Here is a 27,227-nt window from a genome sequence, read left to right as displayed (position 1 = left end):
ATATGCCAACACACATAAAAACTTTATTTCAGTTTTAAATGATATTCTATTAAAAAATAAAAGGTTCTCCTGAAGAGGCGATGTTCATTAAAACCACCTAGAACATCCGTGTTACAAAGAAGTGGCTTTTTCATCCAACTCTGCTGCTGTGTATTTATAGTGAGAACAGGCTGTATTTGGAGAACATTTTCAGGCTGTTTTTTAAAAATTAAAATGAATGAACATCTTGTTCACTGACATCTTTTATTAGATAACATATTGCTTAAGAGAATCGCCAGGAGTTTGATAAGACAAGCATCTTAGTATATTCTGGGCAATAACATGGCTCCACTGGCTGAATATTCTAACCCCTCCTTTGGGAGCTGAGATGCCAGCTTGAACCGCATAAATGCTTGATGGACTTTTCCATCATGGGTCTGATCCTGAGCCCATTGAAGACAATGGCAAAGCTTCCAGGGCCTGATCCAAATATTACTGAGGTCAATGGGACTCAATAAGCTTTGGATAAGGCCCTTATTGACTGCAGTGTTTCACAATCAGGTGCTATTTGCGAAAGGATTTAAGATATATAATTTATGCACTTAATAATAATTAGAAACTCATGAAAGGTTCTTCACATTATTTTAAGAACTGATTCAGCTGGTGAGAGCTCTTCAGAGAAGGATGTCATTACACCCTCATTTTGGGCAATAGCACCGATGTTCTAAAGGTTAGTTGGGAGCAATTAACATAAGGCAAACAAGCTGATGGAATGGTTGAGGATGACTGTAGGAGTGAGACAAGGATGCATGTTATCACCAGATTTGTTCAACTTGGTACTGGAATTAGTAATGGCTGTAGCACTGAGAGATGAAACAGGAGGAGTCATGTTATGTGGTAGGACAGCACATAACTTTAGATTGACTCACAGCATTGAACAAGGAAGATTTACAGAGAATAACTGACAAGGCAGACTGGGATAGCCTAAGATTCAGATTGAAGATCAGCATGGGAAAGACAAAAATTATGGCAATTGGAAGACAAGACAAAAAGGTACAGCTCAAACTTTGATAAAGAAATAGAAGGCATGGAAAAAATTACATACCTTGGAGGACTAGTATCGAAGAATGGGAATAGTGAAAATGAAAAAGAAGAATTGAACTAGCAGCTTCTGCATCAGAAAACTCTGCAAGATCCAGAAGGGTAAAGACATCACAATAAAAATAAAAATCAGCGTATATGAGAAAACTGTCATGCCGATATTGCTGTATGGGTTGGAATGCTGGAGTTTGAGGAAAGCTGGTGAATTAAAGATTTTGATTGCAGAAAAGGATTGACTGAGTGGAATAATGAGAATTTCATGACTGCAGACAATAAAAGAAAGGAAAAGATAAGAGAACAGTTTGGGAAAGAAATAAATCTGTTACAGAAGATTTAAGAAAGTTGACTGTGATGGTTTGGACATGTGTCAAGAATAGACCTGGAAAGGATACCATGCCTGGTGATACATACCAGAGAGCAAGGAACTAGAAACAGAGGAAGACTGAGGATGCATTGGATAGATACAGCGAAGATAAATGAAGCTGTGAAGCTGATAAAAGATAGAAAGTGGTGGAAAGACTTCATTCGGGCTCATTGTCACTGTTGAGCTGACTGATGGGAATAAAAGAGAAAGGAACAAACAAACAAAGCAGGTATACATGGCACACGCACACATCGCTCTTCTTTAATCCTGTCTGATGCTAGGTTAATGTATTTCCTACCTAGTGCACATTTTTAAGTGATCCTGGCTACAGCAACAATGCTTTAGAGACCTCTAAATGGTTTGCTTTCAAATTTCTAAGAGGACAAACAATATTGATTGCCTGTCTCATAATCGAGGAGAGACTGAATTATCAACTGCATCTGATCACTTCTGGACTTTGGGGAAATTTGAATCTAAATCCCAGGTGTGAAATATGTGGCTCACACCTGCCGCTAATTTCATTACATATAAGAAATAATGAAATAAATGAATAATACAATAAATACTTTGCACTTATAAAGCACCTCTCTCATCATCTTTTTTATAAATATATTATTTATCAGCATGCATTAATTGAGCAACCCTCATAAGACTTATGCAAGGTAGGCAAGCATTAAAACAAAAACAAAACATTTAGAGGGTTTAGTGGGAACAGTTAACTGAATCATAAAACTGTTCAGGCCCTGATCCTGCAGCAAAATCTGTTAGCGTAGATGTCAGGCTGCACCTGTGCAGAGTCCCAGGATCCTGGTACAGGACTGTGTCCTAAGTGACTAGTCCAAGGTCACATTATTAATCCGTGGACAAAGCCAAGCAGTGACACCTGGCTCCTGGTCTAGCTACCAAGTGACAGTCTCATGGATGTGTATTAATATTTTTCTGGATTTCTTTTCTTTGAATTACTCAAGAAACTGAGCAAGCAGGACCAGGTCAGTACTACCCAAACCCAAATGGAGTCATTGTTTAAACCAGACACACACAAAAAGGAATCAGTTTGGCCCAGATCTATTTTACAACTAACACTTCTGGTTTTCTATTCTTTAAAATAGGAGTTTTGGTTGGAAGGAAAAGGGTGGAGCAGCGAAGCAATGGGACTAATTTCAGCAAGGAAAAGAAAAACCAAACCTCCCAATTTCAGGCTCTGAGATTTGCAGTTTTTCAAGATGCTGCAGATTCTCGTGGTCCCTAGCTTATTGCCAGTGCCACATACAGCTCCTTCAATGTGACAGAGGAGGAGTGACATTACTTCAACTGTGAAAATTCAGGAATGTTGAGAATAATGCTAAGGACTGATTTACGTACACATATACACACAGTACTTTACCTACTCCTTCCATCAGGCTTTTTCCAATAAATATAACCTCATAGTTTAAGGTGAAAGCATGGAATCTGCTCATTGCCACACTGAAATCTATGGCACTGAGAGGGATTTCTATCTCCAGTGATAACTGGGCTACTGGACATCATTTGATTTGTAGTTCATATCCATTAAGGAGTGTAGTTTTGTGTATTTGAGGTATGACTTTGGTTTCCCAAAGCTAAATCTTTAAAGCAGAAAAGAACAAACTGGTTTCTGAGTTTTCTGTACACGGTACAGTCAGTTAAAGCAATAAAGGTGATCAAGGAGATAAAGCAAAGACTGCTGACTGTGTTACATTCACATATGCTGAAGTGTCAATCTGCTTTCAGGACATAGGACTGACCTACTCTGTACTTATGAGTGTGCAAAACCATGACATCACCGAGAGCCAATGAGAAGGCACAGCAAACAGAATACTTTGAATTGCTCCTTTCAAGAATGACCTTTAAAGTCAACATGCAGTGTTAAAACGGCCTGGAAAAGGTTTTTAAATGGTTTATTAAAACTTACAGACCAAACCTAAAAGCTATAGATCTGGTTTTGAAGTGTGCTTAGAAGTCCATGGGACTTGTGCTCTGAAATCACCTGGGTGCTTATGTACACCCTACCACCTATATTTCTACATAACTATTTGGAAAAGTGAATTCCTGATGGAGTTCAAAATGCAATAGGGGCTCAAGGCCACTGAATATATATTTGTTCCGTCACTGAAAAAAGCTTTATTTCACTGAATGCCTTTACATATAGCAATTATCAGAATTTGGAAAAGCAGCATGTTTGTAATGTACATGTTTACACAGGATTTATTAGTATTATTGATTTGCTATGCAACAAAAATGTACTATACAGCACAAGACAAAACAAGACTGTCCCTGTTTCAGAAAACTTACAAAACAGAGAAGACAGGACAGGACATACTGAAAAGCCCAGAGGATAGACTAATTTTGAATCCTAATTTCATATTGTTTTTCCTGTTTAACTAAAAGGTCTCTACTGATATTTAAGATTATAGGAAGGCTCTCCAGGATAGGGTGGCATTTAACTTGTTAGTTTTCTTTTCAAAACTTTTTTTTTAGCAGAAGGAAGGAAACAGGTATTAAAATATGTAGATTTCATTAGAGATTAGTTAGGTCCTGCCAGCTCCCCCAAGTTACTAAATCCCAATTAAAAGCATTTGTGGTTAGATGGTATGTTAACTGTTGGGAAGACACTGAAGTTCACTGGGTTACCACTCATTCTGCAGAAGACAACTGACACACAATACTGATCCTGAAGAGGTAGGAAAATATTTTTTTCCCTTATATTTAACTCCTTGCAATATCAACCGGTTACACGCTTGTTTACATAAAATCAGTCGCTGAGAAGCTGTGATTAAACTGAGCAGAAATTCATTGCAATGCTGTTCTGGTACCTACTGATTGTTCCCCTGCAAGTCTACTCAGTTCAGAGAATTCTATACGCCGAGTGCCAGATTCTGATTTTATTTACATTGGTGTACATCTAGAGTAGCCCCATGGAGTTGCATGGGATTTAATCCAGTACCACAGAGATCAGAAAATGGTCCCTCGAATCTCTTTAGACATTTTCTTTTTTCCCCCCACTCCCCATTTTATTTTTTATTTCAAAGATCATGGGCCAAGTTTAGGGATGAAGTTTGCTCAATAACTGTTAAGTGTCATTAAGAACAGAAGAGTCCTTATGTAAACATGAAGGGAAAATCCAAACTATTGAGGAAAATAATTATATAATATAGGTACATCTACTGGAATAAGTCCTCAAGGTGAAATGGTCAGAGATTAATCAAATCAGATAAACTAACAGAATTTTACAAGCCTAACAGAAGCTTTATTCAGATTTTACTTACACTAGTGTAAATCAGGACTCCAATTATGTCACTAGACTAAAACCAGCATAAGTGGGATCAGAATCAGGAACTTACAACTTACTACAGGCCAAAAAGATGCGTTAAAAAAATCAAAACCAAACCTCTTAAATTTAGCTCAGATGTGACTAAATGTCACAGCGCAAATGACAAGACTAGTACTGTGCGAGTTCTAAAGATAGCTTTCAAAACACACACACACATTGTTCTTCCATTACTATTCAATTTCCATCAAGTGAAGTTCCACCAATTCCATAGCCTGTAAAAGATGTGCCCAAAGACCTATTCAGAAGTATTTGTCCAGCAGTTTTCTCCAGAACCAGCACTAACTACACTTTAATTTGTCAGGTTTCAAAGTGGTAGCTGTGTAAGTCTGTATCAGCAAAAACAACGAGGTGTCCTTGTGGCACCTTAAAGTCTAACAAATTTATTTGCGCATAAGCTTTCGTGGGCTAGAACCCACTTCATCAGATGCATGGAGTGGAAAATACAGAAGCAGGTATAAATACATGAAAAGATGGGAGTTGCCTTACCAAGTGTGAGGTCAGCCTAATGAGACAATTCAATTAACAGTAGGATATCAAGGGAGGAAAAAACAACTTTTGTAATGATGAGTAATGATGTAATGAGAGTGGCCCATTTCAAACAGTTGACAAGAAGGTCTGAGTAACAGTAGAGGGAAATTAGTATGGGGGAAATTAGGTTTAGGTTTTGTAATGACCCAACCACTCCCAGTCTTTATTCAGTCCTAATTTGATGGTGTCCAGTTTGCAAATTAATTCCAGTTCTGCAGTTTCACATTGGAGTCTGTTTTTGAAGTTTTGTTGTTGAAGAATTGCCACTTTTAGGTCTGTTATTGAGTGACCAGGGAAATGGAAGTGTTCTCCTACTGGTTTTTGAATGTTATAATTCCTAATTTGTCAGTGCATTTGTCAAATTCTTGTTTGATATCAACAGTTGTTTGGATGGAACATTCATTCTTGAGGCATTCAGATTTCCCTTTTTTATTAATTAATATCATGGCTTCAGTCATTCATTCAGACAGACAGACAGTCTCTTACCCCTTCGTCAAATATTTAGTGAATTTAGGGTCTGATCCAAAGCCTATTAAATCTTTGGGGGACTTTCCATTGACTGCAGTGGTCTTTGGCCCAGACCTGTAGTGAATGATTTCTCATTCTCCATCATTGAATATAACATCTGTTATAACACCATCTTCGTGACTTGGTGATCCACTCAGCTGCTTCTCCTATGACTACAAGGATGCATCTGGATGAAGGAGTCTTCTCTCATAGCTCTGCAGAATGATCTTGGCTTTATTCTCAGTTTTGTCCACTACTGTAGTCATTTTCTTTTTCTTATTACTTTTACAACCTTCCATTTTCTTTGAATGGGTTTCTTTGTAAAATCAGTATGGATATTCCTGGCCACTTCTTTGTCCTTATTGGGCCTGGTTCTGATATTACATAGGTGTAACCCCATTCACTCCAACAGAGTAACTCTTGAAGTGCACAGGTGTAAGTAAAAATCAGAATAAGGCTCCTATTCCTACAGGATTTTTAAAAAAATGTGGTTGCTATTGTACAGATCTCCTAATTTCTCTGCTTTCCTTAAGCAGAAACTTGCCATATAGCTAAATTCCCAGCCACCTCTCCAGCATTTATCTACATTGCAGAAGGGTTTGGTTTTTTTGTGGGGGGCGGGAGGTGGGGCAGGATTTCTTTATGTGGTTGCAATGATTCCCCTCCCTCCCTTCCATTGCTAACCTTTTCCAAAGCTCTGAGTTAGAAATCCAAAACTCTTTTGGTGTTCTTATTTATTCTGCATGATCTGCAGGGCAGATCTGGAAGTCTTGTAGAATTGCTACAGCTCAAATTGAAATACCACAAATGGTTACATTAGTAAAAGGCCAAAAAAAAGTGCATAGGTGATCATGTCATGGGGAACTCTACTCACCGCAAGAGACACCTCCTCCTGGGTGCTCTGGGGATTAGATACTTCCAGACACTATGCCCTCCTCTGGCAGTCTCTCCACCCATCTCTCTTTTTCTCCTTGTGACTCAGGGTTCTCTGTCGTCGTGGCTTGGGCCTCTGGCCAGGTCACTATAGTCTTCCTCATCTGGGGTATCAAAGTCCTGCCACACCCAGTCTCAGGCACTCCTCTCATGCACTGCCCTGATGGTGCCACTTCCCCAGTGGCTGGTGGGGAAACCTGGGCCTGCCCTCTACTCGAGGTTCCAGGCCAACTGTGGTCTGCTTTCCCGCAGGCCTGTTGGTCCTTTCCTGGACTTCTTCCTACAACTTCTAGTTCCCCACCCCAGGTGTATCAGCTCCAACTCCCTCCTCTCAGGGAGTAGCTGTAGACTACTGAATCCTGTACCCTCAAACACAACTTTCTACTCCAAGGGAGTGGCTACACACCATTTTCCTGCAGTCCCTTTCTGCTGTCAACTTCCTGTCTTTATAAATCTGACCCAGCTCCTCCCCCAGCTGGACTTCATCAGGAAATTAGGCTTTAGCACTCCCTCACTTTCCTCTAGGTGTGGCCAATAGATTAATTGGCCTAATTTACCCCTTCAGACCTTGTGTGCGTTACAATAATGATCATTAATAAATCACAAAAATGTAAAAAACTTATTTTAGCTTTTTGTTGCTAAAACGCTCAGCCAAGGTGCAGTGCAGGTTCCTTGTTATTATTTTTTTCTAATCTGAAAGGAAGGTCAGAATGTAGTAGTCATCAGCCGATGCCGACTTGCCTTAGGCAATGCTAATCATGAATGATAAGAATAGGAATACTTTACCATCCCGTACCTTTCAGCTGATAATCCCAGATCACCATTTCCTATGGGAAAACTCCCAGGAGGGATTGGGGAAAGAGTTCCTCTTATGGAATTTCCTTCAAATTCTTCCACAAAAGATGAAGTTGCTCGTCCTATGGGAGAAGTAGGGGCGATTAGTACCAAACTCTAGCTGTGCCCCTGGATACACACAGATCTAAAGGACTTGCTGGATGCTAGGACCCCTGGCCTTGTCCAGTTTCTCGGTAGTGTGGCTCCATTGGAAGATTTGAAGTGGGGTGTTTCACAACACAGAGCATGATTATCAGCCACTGCTGTGTTGCTTGCTCCTTATGCAGAGGGGTGTTAAAAAACCCCAGAACTGTTAAGTATTCCAGAGGGTGTGAATAAAAATGCATCTTTTGCACTGTGCCATTTTACAAGGTCACTCCAGCTGTCGGAGTGTGGGGAGATAGACAAACATGGCAGCTCCCTGATGTTATGAATACATGGTTCCCGTAGTAACCCTGGTATACTGGAGTTCATCCCAAAGGTGCATTCACTGGATGGTTAATCTCTTCAGGGTGTCCTAGGGGAAGCTTCCTCACCTGCTGATGTTCACAGAAAAAAAAATCGCAGGAGACAGAAAGATCAGTGAACAGGATTCCTGTGGGAACTGGCTTGTGTAGGGTTGAACGTAACATTTTAACATTCATATACTGTATTTTCCTTAGGGTTCCCTGAAGGTTTGGAAAAGCTAATAAAGTATCTCCTCACCCCACACACAGGTTCTGCCCCACCTTCCCACATTGAGCTTCTCTGTAAGATCCTGCAACGAAGGACGTTGATACAAAGGCCTATGTCCTCTTCCTTCTGTGCCAGCTAGAGAAGATCCACACAGAGGGGAATCTTCTGTGCTTGAATGTGCAGGAAGGTAATAATTAGGTCCTAATGCATAGAGCCTCAAATCATCTGATTTTATAAAAGGGGAAACTGAGGCACCTAGAGGCTAAACAACTTGCCCACGTTGTCAATGGCAGAGTCAGGAATAGAACCCAGGCGAGTAACTGCCTTGACTGTGCTATAGCCACTTCCTCCGTAACACCAGTCATCTCACAGGGCTGATCTCCTTTTCTACCAGGACAAGCTCATTTAGAAGATAAATACAGGGTAGAAAATAAGCCAAGCATAATTTGAATGTTTATGGATGCAGCTGAGTGAGCTCAGCACTTTTCAAAGGGTTTTAAATGCTCAGGAAATCAAATAATAATGAAAAACCTCCCATCGTACAAGTGGGCAAATATGCTGCTAAGAAGCACTACAATTTTGGTTCACAACAACATATGCTCTGTTAGAGCAGCATGCCAGCCAACAGCCTTGGGACTTGATTCTCACAGACACCAAAGGCCTATTACCCTATTCTGGCTGTGTCAGTGGGCTTTAAAATGGCACTACCAGAGCCTTAGTGTAAACGGCAGCTGGGCCCACAGATTAGTTACATTCATTCTTCTATGCTTCATTAGGAAGTTTAAAATGGCAAGTGGGATGGGGACCTGAGAAGTTTTATCTTGCTACTAAGAGCCAGAATGGTTATAGTACCTTGAACAGTCCCATTGACTATGGCTACTCAGGGAATAAGGGTCTACAGCAGTGGTTCTCAACCCATTTGGCCTCAGGACCCATTTGTAAATGTTTGTGGTCTGTCACAACCAAGTAAATAGTCTGGGGGTGGAGGTCCTGGGGTGGTTTCAATCGGGGCCTGCCGAGCACTCACCCACAATGACAGCAACTTTGCTCTGGGACTGGCTGGCCTTGGCTTTCTGCTCTAGGCGTTGCAACCTCCAGGGTTGGAGCGCCGCTCAGGTTTGGCCCCATCCCCTTGACTGGACCAAATTCATGTGAGTGGAGTTGTGAGCTGGCTCATGGGGTTGTAGTACCGCTCACTCAAATTTGGTCTACCTGGAATCCTGTCCTCATGACTGCTGGGTTAACCCTGAGTGGCGCTGGGACCCCAGAGGTCCCAGCCAGGCCCATGGGACAAGAGCCACAGGAGCTGCTGCTTGACCCTTTGAAACATTCTGGCAACCCAGTTTTGGGTCCAGAGGATATAGCAATCTGGCTGTATAGGTATGTCAAAACTGCATGCTTCTTTTGGTGGTGTGCAGAGGACATATGCACATAGCCCCCACACCAGCAAGGATATAAATAGCAGGGCAGACAGTAAGGTGAGTAAAGATATGCCTGAAGGGTGGGGATACGTAGAGGAGTACATAACTTAGGGCATGTACATAACTTAGGGACAGCTTGGCAGGGATGGGGGCAGAAGTGGGGAGGGGGGGGGCAGAAGAATCTGTTCCCTTGAGAGCACACTCCACTCCAGAGCCTGGAATGGAATCAGAGATTCCTGAGCCTCACCATTCCTCCGCTGTCTGCAAATACCCTGTGAAACCCCCTGGCAAAGCGTCCCCTGACCCCAAACTTGCTCCACACCGAGGACAATTTACTGCTGCTATCCGTTACCCTGCTAGCTCAAGTGGCAGAGGTCTGTGCACAGGATCGAAAGGTTCCAACCCTGCAGATGACCCCTCTGGCTGACAATATGGTGCTACACAATGGATTTTCTGTTTTTTTCAGTTTGCTTTTGGGTTTGAATAGTGCGCAGTAAATAAGGCAGGGGTCACACACTGAACAATGAGGAGCAAGCAAAATATTGAATAGCTGCTCATGAAATGAGCGCCATCCATTCTGTGCATTGAATGTGGCAGGGGTCCAGTGGAAATAATGGTATGTGATCATGTAATTAAAGCCTGTCTCATAATATGTACACGCAAAGGGACCGAATTAAGGTTGCCCCAGCAACCTTCATTCTGGCATTTCCTCACCTTTGAATGCTTGATTCTGCAATCTGAATAATGTTCTTTTAACATAATTTTTAGTGTTTAATTTAATAGAGCTTTTGTTACGTGCCATAAAATAAATGGTGGGGGCGGTGGAATGGGAGTGGGAGAAGGAAGCTGCTGATTGCATGAGGTTTCAGATCACAGAAAGTTTATTTGGTATTTCTGCTTCGTTAATTTTACCTGAGGAAATTAAGTGCTGTCTTGCAGTCTATAAAAGTAAAACAAAATATGACCATCCGCTGTTGGCTTTATTATATTGGTCACAGAGTAGAGCTGAAACCAGGACCATGTCTCATCTGGCAGATGCTGTGAATTTAGCTTTACATGGAAAAAGAGTGGGAGCTATATATAGTCACTGATCCTTCTAATTCCTGGGGAATATTATTTTTGTAGCTCCAGTAAAACACCACATCACATAAGCTTCTTTAACTCATCTCTTTTGCTACAAGACCAGCCATGAACAGCTGATTTGGGGGGGGATATGTATTTATGGGCTTAGGAAAGAACATAAAATAAAAACATTTTCTGCTTCAAAGAAGAGATTGCCATAAATATTTTAATCTTGTGTTAAATTAATTCAGCTAATTAATGAAAGTGACTATTGAGTAAAATGAATTAGAGTTTTAGAAAATCATTGTGCATTGATATGGTTGTGCATGCTGCTTTGGTAGTGAGTCATGACATCGTGAAAATTGTCTAATTACATAGTCATCATTCAGGTACTGTAGGAGCTTGTGGGCAAAGCCATCCCTATCATGGGAGAGTGGGAATAACTTTGCTTTAGAGGATGAGAATACTTGGTGGATGTTAGAAAGTTGTAATTATTTAGGAAGGAGCATAATTGTTGGTCACAGCACTGGGACCCAGGACTCCTAGGTTCTGTTTCTGACCTTGCAATTGACTCGTGGTCTTGCACAACTAGCACTCCCGTGCTTCAGTTTTCCCTACCCTTCAAATGAGGATATAATGTTATAAGTGTCTGCTGCACAGGGTTGCTGTGAGACAGACTTACCGTTTCCAAAGGAGCCTATGAGAATTAGGTGCCCAACTGCCAGTGAAAGTTAATAGGACTTGTGCTCTTGACTTTCTTCAGCTCCTCTGAACATCTCCACCTAAATTAGTATTTGTGAAATGGTTTGAGATCCTTCAGTAAAACACACATGATATGAAGGACACAATATTAGCCATCTGTAACTATCTGTTTTAGGATTTCATTTAGCTTCATCCTTTTACTTGAGCACCACCCAAAATATCAAGGTCTTATTACAGCTACAAACATTTCCATCTAAGGCCCTGATCAGGCAAATCCTTATCTAGAGGATTAAATGTTTGCAGGATCAAGCCCAAACTGTACTAGAAATTACAGTAGATGTTTCATTATGGATCAGAAATAACCTGTGTGCCAGAGAGATCTTTATCTTATTGAAATATCACATTTGGTTCTATTCAGGAGGAATGTTGCATTCACATTGACTTTGATACCTCTGTTTCCATAACCAGAAGTGACATAAAGCAAGGAGTAGGAAGATGTAAAGGAGTCCATCAGATTTGAAGAGAAAGTAGAATCCTTCATGTTTTTTCAGAGACAACGTGGTCTGGTGGATAAAACACAGAGCTGGGAGTAGGAAAATTGAGTCCTATTCGTGGTTCTCTCACTGACTTGTTGTGTGACCTTAGGCAACTCACCTCACTGCTCCATGCCTCAGTTTCCGCTACAGTTCTTGTCTGTCGACCTGTTTAGATAGTAAGCTAGTGGGGGTAAGGACTGTCTCTCACTATGGGTACATCTGCTGCGCTGGGCATCACAAAATGGGGAAGAGATGGCCAGCCCTCTGTGGAGATAGAGGTGGTTAGGGACTATTTAGAAAAGCTGGACGTGCACAAGTCCATGGGGCCGGACGAGTTGCATCTGAGAGTGCTGAAGGAATTGGCGGCTGTGATTGCAGAGCCATTGGCCATTATCTTTGAAAACTCGTGGCGAACCGGGGAAGTCCCGGATGACTGGAAAAAGGCTAATGTAGTGCCAATCTTTAAAAAAGGGAAGAAGGAGGATCCTGGGAACTACAGGCCAGTCAGCCTCACCTCAGTCCCTGGAAAAATCATGGAGCAGGTCCTCAAAGAATCAATCCTGAAGCACTTGCATGAGAGGAAAGTGATCAGGAACAGCCAGCATGGATTCACCAAGGGAAGGTCATGCCTGACTAATCTAATCGCCTTTTATGATGAGATTACTGGTTCTGTGGATGAAGGGAAAGCAGTGGATGTATTGTTTCTTGACTTTAGCAAAGCTTTTGACACGGTCTCCCATTGTATTCTTGTCACCAAGTTAAGGAAGTATGGGCTGGATGAATGCACTATAAGGTGGGTAGAAAGCTGGCTAGATTGTCGGGCTCAACGGGTAGTGATCAATGGCTCCATGTTTAGTTGGCAGCCGGTATCAAGTGGAGTGCCCCAAGGGTCGGTCCTGGGGCCGGTTTTGTTCAATATCTTCATAAATGATCTGGAGGATGGTGTGGATTGCACTCTCAGCAAATTTGCGGATGATACTAAACTGGGAGGAGTGGTAGATACGCTGGAGGGGAGGGATAGGATACAGAAGGACCTAGACAAATTGGAGGATTGGGCCAAAAGAAATCTGATGAGGTTCAATAAGGACAAGTGCAGGGTCCTGCACTTAGGACGGAAGAACCCAGTGCACAGCTACAGACTAGGGACCGAATGGCTAGGCAGCAGTTCTGCGGAAAAGGACCTAGGGGTGACAGTGGACGAGAAGCTGGATATGAGTCAGCAGTGTGCCCTTGTTGCCAAGAAGGCCAATGGCATTTTGGGATGTATAAGTAGGGGTATAGCGAGCAGATCGAGGGACGTGATCGTTCCCCTCTATTCGACATTGGTGAGGCCTCATCTGGAGTACTGTGTCCAGTTTTGGGCCCCACACTACAAGAAGGATGTGGATAAATTGGAGAGAGTCCAGCGAAGGGCAACAAAAATGATTAGGGGTCTGGAACACATGACTTATGAGGAGAGGCTGAGGGAGCTGGGATTGTTTAGCCTGCAGAAGAGAAGAATGAGGGGGGATTTGATAGCTGCTTTCAACTACCTGAAAGGGGGTTCCAAAGAGGATGGCTCTAGACTGTTCTCAGTGGTAGCAGGTGACAGAACGAGGAGTAATGGTCTCAAGTTGCAGTGGGGGAGGTTTAGATTGGATATTAGGAAAAACTTTTTCACTAAGAGGGTGGTGAAACACTGGAATGAGTTACCTAGGGAGGTGGTAGAATCTCCTTCCTTAGAGGTTTTTAAGGTCAGGCTTGACAAAGCCCTGGCTGGGATGATTTAACTGGGAATTGGTCCTGCTTTAAGCAGGGGGTTGGACTAGATGACCTTCTGGGGTCCCTTCCAACCCTGATATTCTATGATTCTATGATCTCCCTTGTAGCTGGGAGGTGTATTTCCCACAGGGGTGGCTCCAGCCTCTTCCCGGTGGGAGGGACTGAGGTGGACTAGACAGAAAATTGGAGGGGTCCCTGTCCCCCTCTCCATGGCCCCACCCCCTGCTCCTCCTAAGTTCCAGTACTTCCTCCTCCTCTCCTTGCCCCAAGACCCTGCCCCCGGCTGTGGCTGTTCCTCAGCTCCCTGCCGCCTTTGACTGCTCGCAGACAGTAACAGCCGCCAGAGCAGAGAGACCTGGCTCTGGAGCCGGCTGAGCCCTCGGTGAGCAGAGACTGTGGGGGGCGGGGCCCAGAAGCCCAGGCTGGGGCAGGTGGGTCTGGGCAGCACCAGACCCTCCATCTGCCCTGGGCAGCATGCCGGCCCCGCTGCCTGGGCTTACTCCTGGGCTGCTGCTGGCAGTGACACTGCTGCCTTCAGAGCTGGGCACTCGGCCAGCAGCTGCCACTCTCTCCACTCTGCCCTCAGAGCTGAGTGGTCGGGGAGCAGCAGCTGCTGGGGCAGGGAGGGGGAGGGGGAAAAAGATAACAGGCAAATTTTGGGCTGGCTATAGCCCCCCCAAGTCCCTCCCCGGCCCCCGCGATTTCCCAGCTTGGGTAGATGTACACATGCTAGCTTTGACTGAGCTAGCCCACTAAAAATGTTGCACAGGCTTTGGACTAGCTGCCCTAATACAGTCCTGTCCAAGTTCCTAGGTACGTACTTGGGCAGCTAGCCCAAACTCTGCCCATGCTGCTGTGGCCATACTGCTATTTTCAGTGTGCTTCCTCAATCACAGCTAGCATGGCTGTGTCTACCCAAGCTGGGAATTACATCTCCGAGTTGCAATGGAGACGTACCCTAGAGGTTGTGCAATGCCTAACACAACAGGGCCTCTATTTTGCTTGGGCCTTCCAGGTGCTAGCATAATACAACTATTTTATTTTCCCTTCCATGTTCTAAATATGAATGTCTAACAGGGAGAATCCTGTAGCCCCTACCCCCAGGCTACAGTGAACACTTGAGGATGTTTGTCACCATTGCAAAAGCCGGGTTTGTACGCTAGTTGTATATAAGCAGATACTGTGTAACTTTGCATTCTTTTACTGTTGCTGGCTGAAGATTAACAATAATTTGGAAGTGCTGGTCCATAAGAACAAGCAGCCTTCCTAATATGCAAATGACTGTATGCCTTTGTGGGGGTTATATATGCAATAATGTTATTTTCTAAATGCATCCACCACATTTGTCTCTGGGTACAAGTACAAAACAATTAAAACCAACCCACCCAACTGCCCACCAGAACAGAGTTAGAGTCAGTTCAGTAGAAATAGACCCATTGAGGTAGATAACCGAAATTTACCTTTTGTCCAATGATCTCACCCAATGCCCATGTCTGAGTCTTGGTAGTCCTCGTCTTGCTGATCATGCACATCAAAGGAGACGGCAACCCTCCTAGGGCATGTAGTCCAAAGCTTATTGAGGCTGCTTTGTGGCTGTCTTGTAATGGCATAGTGGCAGGATCACAGAGTCATGGCCTGCATATTAGCATATTGAACATGCTAACTTGAATGGAGTGACTAAGAAGCTTTGTTTCTCTCCCCATCAGTTCTAGATCACAGCAGTGTCACCGCTTATTCAGAGAGTTAAAACACATATTTAGTGGTCTAAATAAACAAAACAGTGGGAATGCAAGATTTAGATTTCCTGACTCATTGACCAGGTTTCTGATCTCTGGTGCTTAGACAAGGTGATAAATAGGAATCTTCTGAGAACATGTCCTTCATTGGCAAACCCCCTGGGAAGCCCTAGGCAGGCAGGAAGGAGCTTTCTCCAAGTACCTATGTGTGAAGTTACTCTTTTCACAACAACCCTTGCCCTTCTCCCTCCCCCATATGCAGATCTGGAGGTTCAAATTCTGCTCATTCCCCTTAATGAGTGGATCTTTGGGGCAGCACTTTAACGGGGAGGGGGCCAGTTTCCAGTGCAGAGAGGTTCCCATGTAAAGGGCGGCATACAGCCAGGGCCCTATCTGCAGTGCAGAATCCCTGTGAAGTTGGGGGCAGAGGAATAATATATATACCACAATCCCGTGTGTCCCCTATTCTTCCCCTCCCCTTTTACATGCAGAATCCCAGACCCCATGGAGAGCCCTCCTCAGGGTCCCAGCAATGGAGGTGTGGCGATTACTGACTGCCCGCTTCCTTGTGGGTGGGGGGGGAGAGAGAGATCTGTGCACTGAAGATCCCCTCCATGCCTGGATAGAGTGAAGGGTTGATGAATGCAAGAAGAAGCAGAGAATCCTTCAAACAGCCCTCCTCTCATTCTCTTCCTTTATGTTCTGTGCCCCTTCCCCACATTCTCATTCTCTCTTTTTCCCATTCCTGCTGCTCAGCCCCTTTGCTGGTTCAGCTGGTTTCACTGAGTCATAGACATCAAAGCCAAAAGGGATCACTCTGATCTTCTAATCCAGGGGTAGGCAACCTATGGCATGCGTGCCAAAGGTGGCAGGCAAGCTGATTTTCAGTGGCACTCACACTGCCCAGGTCCTGGCCACCAGTCTGGGGGACTCTGCATTTTAATTTAATTTTAAATGAAGCTTCTTAAACATTTTAAAAACCTTATTTACTTTACATACAACAATAGTTTAGTTGTGTATTCTAGACTTATAGAAAGTGACCTTCTAAAAATGTTAAAATATATTACCGGCACGCAAAACCTTAAATTAGAGTGAATAAATGAAGACTCGGCACACCACTTCTGAAAGGTTGCTGACCTCTGATCGAGTCTGACCTCCGGTATAACACAGGCCAGAGAACTTTCCCCAAAACATTCCGAGAGCAGATCTTTTAGAAAAACATACAGTCTTGATTTAAAAATTGTCAATGATAGAGAATCCACCATAACACTTGGTAAATTATTCCAATGGTTAATGTACCTCTTATTTCCATTCTGAATCTGTTTATCTTCAACTTCCAGCCATTGGATTGTGTTATGTCTTTCTCTGCTAGACTGAAGAGTCCATGATGAAATATTTGTTCCCCATGTACATACTTATAGCCTGTAATCGAATCACTCCTTAACATTCTTTTTGTTAAGCTAAACAAATTGAGGTTTTGAGTCTCACTATAAGCCTTATTTTCTAATCCTGTAATCACTCTCACAATTCTTCTCTGAACCCTTTCCAATTAATCAACATTCTTACCAAAACTGGACACAGTATTCCAGCAGCAGTCACACCTGTGCCAAATACTGAGATAAACTAACCTCTTTACTGCTATTCATGATTCCTCTGTTTATGTATTTGATGATCACATTAGCTGTTTTGGCCACAGCATCACACTGGGAGCTCATGCTCAGCTGACTATTCATCATGATCCCCAAATCTTTTTCCAATACAGGATGGAGGACTCTGTCCTGGGAAGCAGTGTAAGTATGATCTATGTTATTTGTTCCTAGATATATACATTTTGCTATATTAAAAACACATACTGTTTGCTTGCACACAGTTTACCAAGCGATCCAGATCAGGCTGAATCAGTGACCTGTCATCTTAATTATTTACCACTTCCCCAATTTTTGTCTCATCTGAAAAAAATTATCAGTGATGAATTAATTTTCTTACAGACATTGATAAAAATATTAACGAGCATAGGACCAAGAACCGATCACTGTGGGACCCGACCAGAAACACTGCTTGATAGTTCCCTGTTTACAGTTACATTGAGACCTAACAGTTGGCCAGTTTTTAATCCATTTAATATGTGCCAGGTTAATTTTATGTCCTTCTAGTTTTTTAAAAAATGAAAATGTTGCGTGATACCAAGTCAAATACCTTACAGAAGTCTAAGTATAGTATGTCAATACTATTACCTTTATCAAACAAACTTGCAATCTCATTAGAAAAAGATATAGTTAATTTTCCATAAACCCATGTTTATTTGCATTAATTACATTACCATCCTTTAATTCTTTATTAAAAAAGAGTCCCATATCAGCTGGTCCATTATTTTGCCCAGGATCAATGTCAGACTGACAGGCCTATAATTGCCCAGGTCATCCCACTTGCCCTTTTAAAAATTGTACATTAGCTTTCTTTCAGTCTTCTGCAACTTCCCCAGTGCTCCAAGACTTATCGAAAAATCAACATTCGTTCAGCAAGCTTCTCAGCCAGTTCTTTTTAAATACTTAGATGCAAGTTATCTGGACCTACTGATTTACAAAATGTTTAACTTTAGTAGTTGCTGTTTAACATCCTTCAGAGATACCAGTGGAATGGAAAGAGTGTTACCATATGATGAGACTGTGTCATGTTTTTCCCAAAATATATAATAGAAATATCTGGTGAATACTTGTGCCTTTTCTATATTATTATTGAGAATTCTACCATTTCCATCTAGTAATGAACCAATAACATTGTCAGGATTCATTTCCCTCCTAATATATTTAAAAATGCCCTTTTTGTCCATAACTCTGTGGCCATACATTTCTCCTTGTGTGCCTTTGCTTTCCTTATCAATTTTCTACAATTCCTAACTTCTGATGTATATTCATTAATATCCCTTTCTTCTATTTGTTATATATTATTTTTTATACCTTCACTTTCTCTCTAAACCTGGTCTGTTTTTTAAACTGTACAGCCTTCTTCCTCAATTGTGGCTTTCTGGACATCTAGTAAAGTGTTCTTTAATGATTCCCAATTATAATTCACATTTTTCTGATTAAAATCTTCCTTCCAGCTTATCTGGCTCATTTTTTCATCCTTCTCACCCTCCAGCTCCAGCCATTGCTCCGCTCACGTCTCCACAGCTGATGTACTCTGAGGCATTCTGCTCTTCCTGCATTCTTCAAGATCCCCCAGCTCTAAAGTAGCAGAGAGTGCTTCAGGGATCTGGACTCACTTTCACTTTGGTGTCTACTCATTTATAGAACAGTGCATCCGATAAAAAAGCTAATAGAAAGGTGTGTGTGGGGGGAATGTAGTGTGGCAGCCAACTTTGACTACAGAGGAAAAGAAAAGAGCCAACAAGTGGGATGGACATGAATATTTACTTTTGCTGCTGAGTTACAAGGAGGAGACAGTGGAAGATACAGTGTGCATTACTCATTGCTGAGAGGGAATATCTGAAACAGTGCAATAAGTCTTAAGCAACCAGACAATTAACCAGCAAATGCTGATTGCTTAAGGAATAGCTTCATTAGCCACAGTAAACATGGATACAAGGGTTCACCCAGAAGCACTGAGGGAACAAACCCTATAATTGTCAATGAGCCCTTCTCCAGAAAGTCTAGACTCTGAACATCCTGGAATATTATACTTTGCTCAGCCATCCTTTGTACATGTTCAGGAACCTGCCATGATGATCCACTAAGACCTGCATCACCAGTGAGTCCTGTTAATATAGGGTCCTAAACTTCTTGGGGGAACACACAACAAGCACATAGTTTCCATCAGTAGCTCCTGCACAGCTCAAGAATACAAACCCTCACTGGCCCCTTTGATAACACACCTCTATACAGCACATTGGGTGTTTGCATGAACGCCTCCATGGAAGCCGCAGTGTGGCTTTCCCCACCCTCAACTGATGCTTTACTCACCAATAGCTATCTGAGGCAGGCAGTTTCCACAGAGCAATCACCACTATTTTCCATGTGGAGGGGAACTTCCCTCCTTGTAAGCCTGATGCTACAATGACAAGGCTCATTCACTGGAGGAGGACAGAAAAAAAGTCTCGTATCTGTACTGAAGTTATGCAGCAGCTACCACTCAGCTGACGCCTCCATGACAACTCAGGCCCATCAGCTGATGCTTGTGATTTAGACCCAGAGGCGATGCTCCGTCCGGTGAATATAATCCTTGATCAACACGCCTTGTCTGATGATGGGAGTGGGGAAGAAGGGTACCTGATCAATGCAGCAATAACTAAGGTCTGCTGGTATTGATTGCTGCCACAACATCCTCCATCACCTTGCTGCAGCCACCTAGATGGCTCACAACTTTTTGAAATTCTCAACACAAACTTTTATTGCTGAACAAGAACATTCATCCAGGTCTCTCTTTCGAAAAAATGAGTAGGAAACAGCATGACCACCAAGGTGCTCGTGCAAATTTCCTAGGCTATATGGAGCTTTTGAAATCTCCCATAGGTCACTGTGTCAGGAATTTGTAACAAGAACTATGGGATAGGTAGTACAGGGCAGAACAACTGCTCTAATGTAGCACAGAGTTAGGGTGGCTGCTGGGAAAACCTGGAACCAAAAGAACATCGCAAGGGTAGACAGTGCACCAGTGACGCCCTTCCACTGGTTCAGCCCTAGTGCAGACACAGCTTGAAAGTCAAAGTTGTAGAGGAAATCTTGGGGACAATTTACAGTAGTCATTTGAGAAAGAGACATGCCTATTGCAGGTGATTCTTGATGCATGTTTTACCGTAACCATAAACCACCATCAGTGCAGCTAGGGTTAGACAACATGGTGGCATAAACACTTAATGCCTGACTACACTATGTCACATCTGGGTCATGGGCAGCTAGACCTAATAGTCAGAATCCACAATCACAGGACAGGAGTCAGCTGGGTCAGGATACCAACAGGTCAGAAGCAGGAGACAAATTGGAGGTCAGAACCATGAATCACATGCCAGGAGTCATTCAGGGTCCGGAAATCAAGCCAGGAAAGAACAAAATCCAGAACAGTATGGAGCCCAGTTGTTCAGGCAGCTTCCTGTTCCTGCTGCTGGCTTAAGTAGGGCCAGCAGGCTAATCAGCTACTCTCGGGCTCGGCCAATACGATTGCAGGGGTGGAGCCTCAAACTGCAACTAGGCTTCATGGATCTGAGATAAGTGAGCATCCGCATGGAGGGGGGGTTAGAGCAAATGGGGGGTTAGAGCATGGCTGCTCCTACAGACCCAGGTTTGAGACCCGTAAGTCATGACACACTACATACTTCCAGCATTTCTACCACTGGTAGAGAATCATGGCTAGTTTGCTAGTGCAGACATGGTCTAGCCTAGGGTTTAAAGGTGTGTTGATCACAGAAATGTAGGACTGGAATAGACCTTAATAGGTCACCTAGTCCAGTCCCCAGCACTGAGGCAGGGCTAAGAATTATTTAGACCATCCTTGACAGGTGTTTATCTAACTTGTTTTTACAAACCTCCAATGACGGAGATTCCACAACCTCCCTAGGTAATTTGTTTCAGTGCTTAACCACCCTTATAGTTAGGAAGTTTTTCCTAATGTCTAACTGAAATCTCCTTTGTTGCAATTTAAGCCCATTGCTTCTTGTCCTGTCCTCGGGGTTTAAGGAGAACAATTTATCAGCTTTCTCTTATAACAACCTTTTACATACTTGAAGACTGTTATCCTGTCCCCACTTAGTCTTCTCTTCTTCTGCCTAAACAAACCCATTTTTTCAATCTTTCCTTGTAGATCCTGTTTTCTAGATCTTTAATAATTTTTAATGCTCTCCTATGGACTTTCTCGTTTGTCAACATCTTTCCTGAAATGTGGTGGCCAGAACTGAGTAGAATGGAAGAATTATGTTCCCCTTTTTTTTCGGTGACAGTATTATATTATTGGCTTATATTTAGTTTGTGATCCACTATAATCCCCAGATCCTTTTCTGCACTACTCCTTCCTGGGCATTAATTTCTCATTTAGTATTTGTGCAACTGATTATTCTTCCTTATGTGTAGTACTTTGCATTTGTCCTTATTGAATTTCATCCTATGTCTTTCAGACCATTTCTCCAGTTTGTCAAGATCATTTTCAATTCTAATCCTATCCTTCAAAATGCTTGCAACCCCTCCCAACCTGGTATTATCCACAGACTTTAAGTGCATTATCTATGCCATTATCTGAATCATTTATGAAGATATTGAATAGAACTGGACCCAGGGCAGATCCTTGTGGGACCCCTCTCAATGTGGCCTTCCAGCTCAATTATAAACCATTGATAACTACTCCATGAGTATGGTTTTCCAGCCTAGTCTCTAAGGTGCCACAAGTACTCCTGTTCTTTTTGCAGATACAGATTAACACGGCTGCTACTCTGAAACTCACCTTACAGTAGGTTTGTCTAGGCTACATTTTTCTCTAGTTTGCTAGCTTGATCTAACATCTTCTAATCTCTAGTCAAGGCAAAGCTCATTGCCCTTTAGCATGTCCTACGCTAGATAAAACCAAAAGAGAACCTAAGTTACAACTCGATCAACTTAACATGTATTAAAATCAACACTGCCTGGCTACACTAGGCTTTTAAAATGTGTTTAGTTTACATGATCTTGCAATGCACCTTTAAATTCTGGTCAAGCCAAGACCAAACATGTATTTTGGGATGTGCATAGATGACTATCCCTTTGGATAACACTATGCTTGTTGCCAAGGTGGCATGCCATTTTCACAAGGGTGTATAAAAGCTAGCCCACTGCAGATGGATTCAGACAGGGAACCTTGCTAACGCTGCAAGTGCCATCTTCTCTGCAGGTGCTCTACTCTCCAACAGCAGTGCCAGCTGAGTCTTTACAAGTAGACACATTGACGCTTGCATGTCAAACGACATCCCAACCCCCACCTGGACAGCAGATGAAAGGAAGAGGAGAGCACTTGTGGCTGCCAAAGAAACAGATTGCACTGTATCAATCACCTGCGAAACCTAGGAGCAGCACCTTGGACCTCACATGTGCTAGAAGCACATTCCTGCCAACCCTCTGCTTGAAGACAAGCTCATGGCAGGCAATGTTGGGAAGGGAGAGCGCAGTTGCAAGGAGGTGCAGTTATGACATCCGCAACAGGCATTCCGTCCAAGCAACCAGCCAGCATGTGTTCATTCTGCATATGAAGTTACTTAACTATTTAGGGAATCATCACACTTCAGTGTTTTCAGCTTGTCCCTGTAATTATTTTTACAGGTTTCTCATAGAGTTAATCTAAAAATTCGAAACCATTTTCCAATGGAAATCAGAAGAACAGCGTTACATGCTGATATTGTCAACAAAAGGATACTGCGTCATAGGTGAAGGTAAGGGCTGCCTATGACGCCCACTGGGTATTCATCAGTGTTATTTTTAAACCAGCTTCATGGACGATTCATTTGTTCCCTACGTTCATACTAACACAGACTAATTCCAATCAGAAGAAATTACGTACAGAGAAAGGAAATAACACAATCTGGCTTCTTTTTTCTGAAACTTGAACAAAACAATTATTTAAATGCAAACAAGTGACCAGATCCATTTAAATGCTCTCCTTGTTGAGACAGAAGAACCATTTCCCTCTGATGCATACATAGACCTTTCTGTTGTGGTGTCCCTCCTACCCCCCTTATTTGACTTGCCACATTTGTGTGTACAGTGTTGCAGTCTTATAGTTCTACTGCAATGTCTCTCCCATTCTCCTCTATTATCTTTTCTCTTTATCTAGTTCCTGAAAAGTGGATACATTTTTTAAATGCCCGCTGCAACTAACACTACTGTTGGCTTCAACGGGAGCCGAGTTAGGCCACTGGTGAATGCTTATGAAAATCCTACCCTTTATCTATCTGCCTTTTAAGCGCTGCCCATTACTAAAGAAGAAGGAAGCCTAACGTCATCTTTTGTCACCACAGCAAGTGATCGGAAGCAGCTGCTACAATCCAGTGGCTGCAGGAGAACACAAGCAGTATCCCAAGCCTGGTTTGTCAGCACTTCGGTATAATCAGAAATGCAATACACTGGATTTGTGAAACATCTGCACAACTTGCTGTCACCATCCCTGGCCTACAGTCTTCCACGACTGGTGCTCCAAGTGCAGCAACAGCAGAATCAGTCTTTTTTTTTTTTTTTTTTTTTAAAACAAATGAACACATGGCCTGATTTTTCAGAGGCCCTGCAGCTCTTACTGACGTCAATGGGGAGCCTCGCGTGCACAGCCCCTCTGAAAACCACCCTTGCATGACCCAGAGGAGAAGAATGCTCCTTGAAGAAGTACACTGCTTGCTGCGGGCAGGGGAAGAATATTGACTAACTTTGTGCTGCCCTGTCCCCCTTCAAGACAGTTAAAGGGCTTTTACGATCATATTGTCTACAGCAAAGACATTAAAAGCTAACTTGCACTTACATGATAACAGCTAGGCAGGCGATGAGCTGTGATCGCTGGCAAAGAATTGCACGGTGGGGTCCTGCTCCATGACTGACATTACCATTATTATACCAAAATAATAATAATACAGTGCCCATGCTGTTATATTTGTTACCCCATATGCCCCAAGCTACCCCATCCCACCTGTTCATCTCAACTTGGTACTTCCCATCTCCTAGACTGGGAGCTTTTTGGGACAGGACTGTCATCATATATTTGCACAGCACCCAGCCTAATGGATACCAAGCTGGTTGTGGCTATTAGATGCTACTGCAATATAAAAGTTCAACAATGCGAACTGAAGTAGCGCCTCTGACAATCAGCGCACGAAGTGCAGGTGCTGCTCGCGCCCACCTGAACTGGTCAGAATTGTGGAGCGGGAGACGAGGAATGAACACACCTTTCGTTTTAGACAGAAGACTAAAAATGGATTCAAAATGGACATCAGAGCCACAATGTGTGGGACATAAACAAGGTGACACCAGTCAGACTTACCCAGAACAGGAGGCTGGACATAGCTTTGGCAGCACTGAGTGTTAAAAGAAGTTTATAATAAGGGAGATCATAAAGGTGTTTAAATTAGGGATGTTCCTCGCTGCACAGCGGATATCCAGTTACACAGCCCCTTATCAGTGGAAGCTATGCTGAATTCTCTCTACTTCCTTCAGCATAAAGGACAGCAGGAAGGGATATGGGGCTGGACCTGGCTTTCCAAGAATTAATGTGGTTGGTATCTGAAACACAAAGGCCTTTTACCATTAGAGCACCTTAAAGGTAGAGAAGATCATTCTCCTCTGCTGGAATATTTGCTCTTCTTCAATATGGGACCAAATCAATGATCTGTAAAGTCTATGTCAAGACTATGGTTGACTTCAAGGGACTTTGGATCAGGATATAACAGAGCCAAGCTTGGTTGTCACTCTATAAGGGCCTTCAGTATTTCCATTTCAAGTCTGCTTGTGGGACTGAAACTTGGCTTTTTCCTTTTTTGTTCTAATTTAAATGTTAAGTCATTAAAAATATCTGTATCAAAGAAATAATTTGGATCCTAGAATCCCATTCTTAACTCACCCTGTCGGTCCCAGGTATTTCAGCACACGTGGAATGTAAACCTTGTCACTGTTCAGAGACCCAGCACTACCTCTGCTCAACAAGGTAGGGTAAGGACAGGCTGGCAGTCTTAACTTGGCATTTCTCTGGTCTTTTCTGGTTTAAGTTAGGTCCTGAGCATTACTTCAATAGCTCTGCGTTTAAAAACGCACACAGACTCACTCACTCACTCTATAACTACATATCTAAGCGAATGGTATAGCAACCCACCTACTGCTTCCTCCAAGGCCATTAACATTCATAGAGAATAGAATCATATCATTTCAGGAGGAAAGCTACATCTGTAGAACTTCTTACAACAGATTGAATTAAACAGACTTGCTTTCTGCCTTTAATCTGCTCAACCGTTTATCTGTGCTGTCCTGGTTGGTTGAACTTTCTTTAACCATTACAGATTAGTGTTCTGCTGTGACACGTTAAAAGCTTAGCTTTGTTTATTTTTGTCAAGAACACAGAGAAACCGGGTTCAAATGTTCATACAGCAGTTTGCAATATAAAAAGAACATGCCCAGCATGGACCAATGTATTTTGTTTTGCAGAAAATACAACATACAGGGAAGCAATGAGCAGAGAGATATTACCATGGCTGAGAAGAACATAATAGATACTTTATTAAAAAAAAAAGGAAAGAGGCATGTAGAGTCTCAGAAATATGTACAATAATTTTAAATCCGTAAATACAAAATTTAATCTGAGGTTCAAAATAGATCAACCACACCAACCAGCTTTATATAAGAGACCAAATAATAAGTGGTCTAGTAAATTACTGCTAATGAAGATTTATGATTTTACTACATTTACATCACTGTTACAATTTATTAAGAGATAAATCCTGCCAGTCGTGATTTTTCCATCATTCAGTTGTAGCAGGGTCAAGTAAAAAACAAAAAACAACAGAACTCAGACACATTGCTTACAAAGTGGTGTTTAAGTAACATTAAAACACATGACTTACAAAAAGTGAAAGCAGCTGCTCAATCATAAGATTTTAGTATGAATGAGCCACCGTGGCTGAAGCCTCTATAATGATGTTCCCAATATATTCTTATAAACCAGATCCAACAGTTACCATGCTTGTGAGACTTCAGTATAATCTATCTGATTACTAGATGCCAGTTTGGGATGGGAGAAAGAAACCATGTTCTTGAACACACTGCAAATAATCTTCTGTGCAGCCAAATACTGTTCCAGGGAAACACCCGTTCTGTGACTGCTCAATGTGACTGCTGTCTGAGCTCACAACTTCAGCATCTAAAATGAGTCAATGAGGATCTTTCCAAAGATCCAAAGAATGACATAAATACTAAATAACTTAAGCAAAAACCAACCAACCAAACAAAACCCCCCAAACAGTGTCTGATGAGGGTGGGGAAATCAAGAAAGGATTGCAAAAAGTAAAAAGAAAACAGACAATTTTAAACAAAACTTATCAGCAAGTGGCTTTATTTTGCAAATTCCAATGAATTGCCATTAGCTATTAATTTATCTTTCCTCTCTGACAGAAACAGAGTGCTGTTCCAGACCTTCAACTTTCTGTCTATGCTGGGCTGGTTAGTGCTCATGTGTTATTTAAACAAAGCATATTCCAAATGGATCTGACTATATATGGAATTCCCTGACGAGTAAAAGTTTGGATGACCTTAAAAAACAAACAAACCCAAAGTATGCTAAAATAGACTTTTAGTAGCAAAGGTCAGATATCCAGTATGACCCACCATTTCCTTGAGTGGCACACCACTTTTAAACTGGGCAGTTCCCTGCTGCAGAATACCATATAAGCCACCTTGATTTGATTGGTTGCTGCTGTCAAACCCAGTGCTAGAATTATCCTCGGCTGCTTTTCCAAGGTCAGGGATTTGCAAGCTAATTGTCCTAACATTGTATACTCGAAGCAGAATTTCCAAAGTGTTAATCTCAGTAAAACCATGTTCTTCCATAGCCAGGCAGGTTCTTTGAACTTGTTCAATGCAAGGGGAGAAGGAGCAGATGCGTCCACCTACAAAATAAGATAGGCAGCGTGGGAGAGAGGAAAACAACAACTTAATTAATCTTAGCCAAATTCTCTCAGTTATGCAAAGCATAACTCTTAGTACAGTGCAAATACATAATTAAAAGACCGAATATGCCTAAGAGATAAAGATCTCCAAG

General features: G+C 42.4%; 1 protein-coding gene and 1 long non-coding RNA gene across 5 annotated transcripts in view; one reads left to right on the top strand and one right to left on the bottom strand.

Moving 5' to 3' along the window:
- LOC311522895 overlaps positions 1–8,421 on the top strand; it is a 77,574-nt gene extending 69,153 nt beyond the window's left edge. The window contains exon 3 of the long non-coding RNA XR_014712209.1: positions 8,312–8,421. This is a non-coding gene — a long non-coding RNA (uncharacterized lncRNA). The remainder of the gene's footprint in view (positions 1–8,311) is intronic.
- Positions 8,422–26,505: 18,084 nt separating this feature from the next.
- TRMT61A (tRNA methyltransferase 61A) overlaps positions 26,506–27,227 on the bottom strand; it is a 36,229-nt gene continuing 35,507 nt past the window's right edge. For all 4 annotated transcript variants that reach the window (XM_084632451.1, XM_084632452.1, XM_084632450.1 and 1 more), the window contains exon 4: positions 26,506–27,075. In XM_084632451.1, the coding sequence (XP_084488577.1) occupies positions 26,747–27,075 (329 nt within the window). In that variant the 3' untranslated portion in view covers positions 26,506–26,746. The remainder of the gene's footprint in view (positions 27,076–27,227) is intronic.

This window comes from Lepidochelys olivacea (assembly GCF_965140295.1).
Source record: "Lepidochelys olivacea isolate rLepOli2 genome assembly, chromosome: 6".
NCBI classification, from domain to species: Eukaryota; Metazoa; Chordata; order Testudines; family Cheloniidae; genus Lepidochelys; species Lepidochelys olivacea.
The sequence above is the reverse complement of the archived record's forward strand: the minus strand, read 5'-3'. Positions and strand labels throughout refer to the sequence as shown.